The sequence below is a fragment of the Ruditapes philippinarum genome, unplaced genomic scaffold (assembly GCF_026571515.1).
Source record: "Ruditapes philippinarum isolate M1 unplaced genomic scaffold, ASM2657151v2 ctg3197_1_1_1_1, whole genome shotgun sequence".
NCBI classification, from domain to species: domain Eukaryota; kingdom Metazoa; phylum Mollusca; class Bivalvia; order Venerida; family Veneridae; genus Ruditapes; species Ruditapes philippinarum.
Window position 1 is genome coordinate 18,382 of NW_026855494.1, and position 4,411 is coordinate 22,792.

Sequence of the window (4,411 nt, forward strand, 5' to 3'; positions counted from 1 at the left end):
TGCGCAAATGTTGTGTTTGATTTACAGCGCACCAGCGCAGTTAAGGTCATTTGGTCAGATGCTAGCCAGATCCGTAATAAAATTGAAAGTTTAAGACTACCGCTTCATTATTTATTGAAAAATGTTTCTACAGTAATTAAAATGTACAAATCATGTAAGGCTCTTTTGAATGACATGGTGCTGACTGTAAAATGTGACTCTGTTAAAGCTGGTCAAAAAACCAGCCCTGCTTTTCATATTCATGCTACGAACAAATATTCCTTATAAAAACTGACTTAAATAGTTTAATGATATGTTAAGCGAACACTTATTTTATGCAGCAATTGCCATGATGAGTGTACTCTTCTACACTATAATTACAAACGTAAACACTATATTATTTTACCATTTCAGCTTTTAATAGGCCAGTCAATAAATATCGGAAGAGACGAGGCGGCATTGTCCAATAATATATCAAATTCATTTGTAAATACGGAGGCTGTACCATTTCCCGACACGCCATCTAATCAGTAAACGCTCACTGTGTTATGTTTTCAACAGTAGGAACAGGTAGCAGACATGTAAAAGCGAATCGCTCTCTAAAATTAGAAGTTTGGTGGAAAATTCTCAGAAAGAAAAATAGCAAAGCTAAATATAAACTAAGATAAACAAACTTAACGCGATTTAATTTTGTAATTATTATTTAGTAACTGTCATTGCGATTCTTAATCTTTTCTTGTAATTTTAGTTTTGAGTTGAAAGTAAAAAAGTAAATAATGGAATTCGATGAGAGCGATTTTTCAGAAATATCGACAGAGAAAGTAGATGTGTATATTCGCAATGGGAAGTATTTTGACGGAATAGAACAAGCTGAAATGAAAGTTAACATTTGGCCGCTTATTTTTACGTTTATTTTTGCAGTTCTTGGATTCATCGGTAATAGTATTGTCATATACATCTACTGGCGGAAGTGGAAGACATCTAAAACACGAGTTTTTATTTTGACATTAGGAGTTTTAGACTGGTTTAATTGTGCTTTTAACATGCCAGTTGAAATAGTCGTATTGTGGCTCCCCCTGTCATTTGACTTACATTACTTGTGTAAAATATCACGCGGTTGTACATTCGTTATAAACAATACAGGATCATTAGTACTTGTTTCAATAGCCATAGAACGGTATATTGTTGTGTATCACCCGCTCAAAAACAGACAACTTACACCAAAATTCGCAAAAGTGATGTGTCTTCTTGCGTTCACAATATCTTCTTTATTTTCATGGCCATCTTACGTTTTCTACGGAAGCCATACACTAACAATTCAGATTGCAAAGGGCACCTTTGTTGTTGGAAAAACCTGTTTGATTGCTGATGAACATGAAGTTCGAACAGGACTACTGCTGATATTTACCACTGTGTTATTTACCCTACTTGTATTAGTTTTTATAGTACTTACTGTCCTGTATATTGCTATCGGGCGCAAAATATACATCGCAACGTGTACAGATCTCACCGCAAATGGAAGGGAACAAGTGAGAGGTTTGTTAAAAAAGAGTATTATTTCGGCAATAACTGGAGTTGCCGAACCCACTGAAAATAAAAGCAACTCCACAATTAGACACACAGCATATCACAATAGTAATAAGACAAAAAGAAGTTCCCAAAGTATTCAGGAACAATCGATACCAAGCATAATAGAAAATGAAGATTCAAAAATGACTTCTGATTCCAACGAAAACGTGTCTTCTACGAGTCTGAAACATAAAGTGCGGAAAGTGAAAGCTACTCGGAAGAACACTGTAATGATGCGCATGGTTACCATAGCTTTCATGGCATCATTTACGCCGTTTCTTTGCATTCTCATAATACGTTATACAAATCCTATGTATTATTTTGGACTTGGAACTGCAGGCAAAATTGCCTATGCTGTCTTTCTAAGAACTTATTTCATAAATAGCATGGTAAATCCCTTTATCTATGGATTTATGAATTTGCAATTTAGAAAAATGGTTAAAGATTTGTTTTTGAACATATTCTGTTGTAAAAGTTGCAGAAGAGGATATAGTAAATTCACTCAAAGATTAAATAAACAATAAACATTTTTGTGATAAAACATAATTTGTTGTTCATGCATCTCATATGGCAATGTTTATTTTTATGTAACATAACAACAATAGATTTTTTAACAAAAGATATGTTTATTTTTTCATTTTTTCAGATTGATATAATATTTGTAAAGTTTGTTTTGAAGATATAGAAAACTTATGAATACACACGTTTTATATTACAAGATTCTGGCAACATATGTATATGTAATATGTGCAAGGCAGTTAAATTGTATTTTATTCAATAAATTCATTATCATTGTTTACAATGTAATTGTTTTAACATTGTTACTTGTTTAATTTTTTAGTTATTTTTTTTGTTTAGTTCAATACGTTAAATCACTCATTAATATAATTATGACTATAGGCTCAAGATTTATTACATTAACACGGATTATGTAATTATGAGTCCATCCAATATATTTTGCTTTATTTCGTTTGGTTCTTAAAAGAGGGAAAACTGAAATTAATTGTCCACTCGTGAAAATGGAATTAAACATACAAAAACTAACGTTCAGGGGCAAATGAATCAAAACTAAAAAAAAAACCGTGACCTCAATTTCTTAAAAAAATGTTTCAATTATAATTCACTTTAATCATACCATAATCACAAAGTTCATTTACATTCTTTGAAAGAAATGGAGAAATCACAGCAAATTTCTTCAACTTCAGAAGAACAAAAAAAAACTTTATTTGGTAAATCATTTTAATTTTTCGGTTTTCAGACTTGTTATAAATTCAGAACAAACTCCTTTAATTAGTTATCATTTTACTTTATGCTAGAAAGTCAGTCAGGTTATGATTAAAAATGATTCATTTTCCCTATAGATTATAAGAAAAAAAAACTGAATTTTCAATACTTGCATTTATTCATTTATTTATAAGTCATAAAATTGTGATTACTGATCTGAGGCTATTGCCTTCTTTCTTGAATTGTTGTTCATATTTGAAATTATATACCAACGAATTATTTAATATCGTTTAATATTATTTGCTTGCTTTTGTTTTATCTCATTCAAAATACCTAAATATGTGGGATCAGATGAATCACAAGTTTGTTTTTTTTTATCATCTTTTATTCTCACATATTCTTCATATCTTAGTCGTAATTCGTGCATACCGTGAGAAGAAACAATCTCTTATTTACTTTCATTTATACGCAAATATTATCTAAACTAACATGAGATAAGGTAAATCCAAGTTGTATGTATTTATAACGAAATATTCCGAACGATGTCAGCAGATCAAAGTTGTTTGAACACAAAAATAATCAATGTAGTTTAGACCATATGTTTTATGGTTAAAAAGTCCTGCGTTTATACAGTTTTCATATGTAATCGTTTCTTCAAACAAAATGGTTGATGGTTGCCGTAATAAAATATAATTGTCACTTAAGTAGTTCTGACGAAAATAACAAAAGCACCATATGTACATATCAGCTTGATTTCATTTTATCACCGATTTATGGTAACGTTATATCATGTTAATATCCTGACTATCTTTATAATAGTGAACATTTCAACAACAAATTAACAACAACGACAACAGATAAAACAACGAATACACATATTTAAAAGCAAACAAAAGGAAAAAAACAAATAAACAACAACATGCCCCTCTCTGTGTAGCTTGTAATGAAACATTTACTGTCATGCATGTCATGATTTTTCACAGGCCAATTATAGATATTATTGTGTAAATTCACTCAAAGAACTCTTTAATACAATTCCATAAAAAAACATCATTGATTCTTTGAAAGAGATAAACGTGTATTCTATGATCTAATTGGCTCATTTTCATTGTCATTTACAATGTTTAACATAACATTAAAAGCGTTTTATAGGATTAGGCACGATATGGCCAGGTTTGTGTTGGCGTGCCTAAAAAATCCAAACAAACAAAACAAACTACAAAAAATAACATCGTGTTAATGATAAACAAAAATAAAAGGTAAGTTGAAGTCATTGATAAAGAAAAAAAAAAAACAATCGCATTTTTATCACAAATAGATATGATTCTTGCAATACAAACGGTTCATAAGGTATTTTACATTCGTGTGCAGCATTCAGAAATATAAATAGTAATGTATATTGACATTTTATGTTTATATATTTAACTTTACGGAAGCCTGGGAGTATCATTTAAGCAACGGCAACTGTATATTTAATTAAATATGACTGTGGTATTGAAATATAGTTTAATGACAAGAAGCTTTTAAAACATCAATAACTTTTAACTCAGGAAATGTAGGTATATTTTTTTTTGGTTAGCTTTCACGTATCATATGGCGACATTCTAGTTTTACTAGTTAGAATGTGCTCCATATCCCT

The 4,411-nt window shown here is 30.3% G+C and overlaps 1 protein-coding gene across 1 annotated transcript; it reads left to right on the forward strand.

The window, feature by feature from the left end:
- The first annotated feature begins 553 nt into the window (after window positions 1-553).
- LOC132743532 (cholecystokinin receptor-like) lies at window positions 554-2,193 on the forward strand. The gene has a single exon (XM_060732063.1). It carries the CDS (start codon window positions 756-758, stop codon window positions 2,070-2,072), a length of 1,317 nt encoding a protein of 438 aa, XP_060588046.1. The 5' UTR covers window positions 554-755; the 3' UTR covers window positions 2,073-2,193.
- Window positions 2,194-4,411: the final 2,218 nt, after the last annotated feature.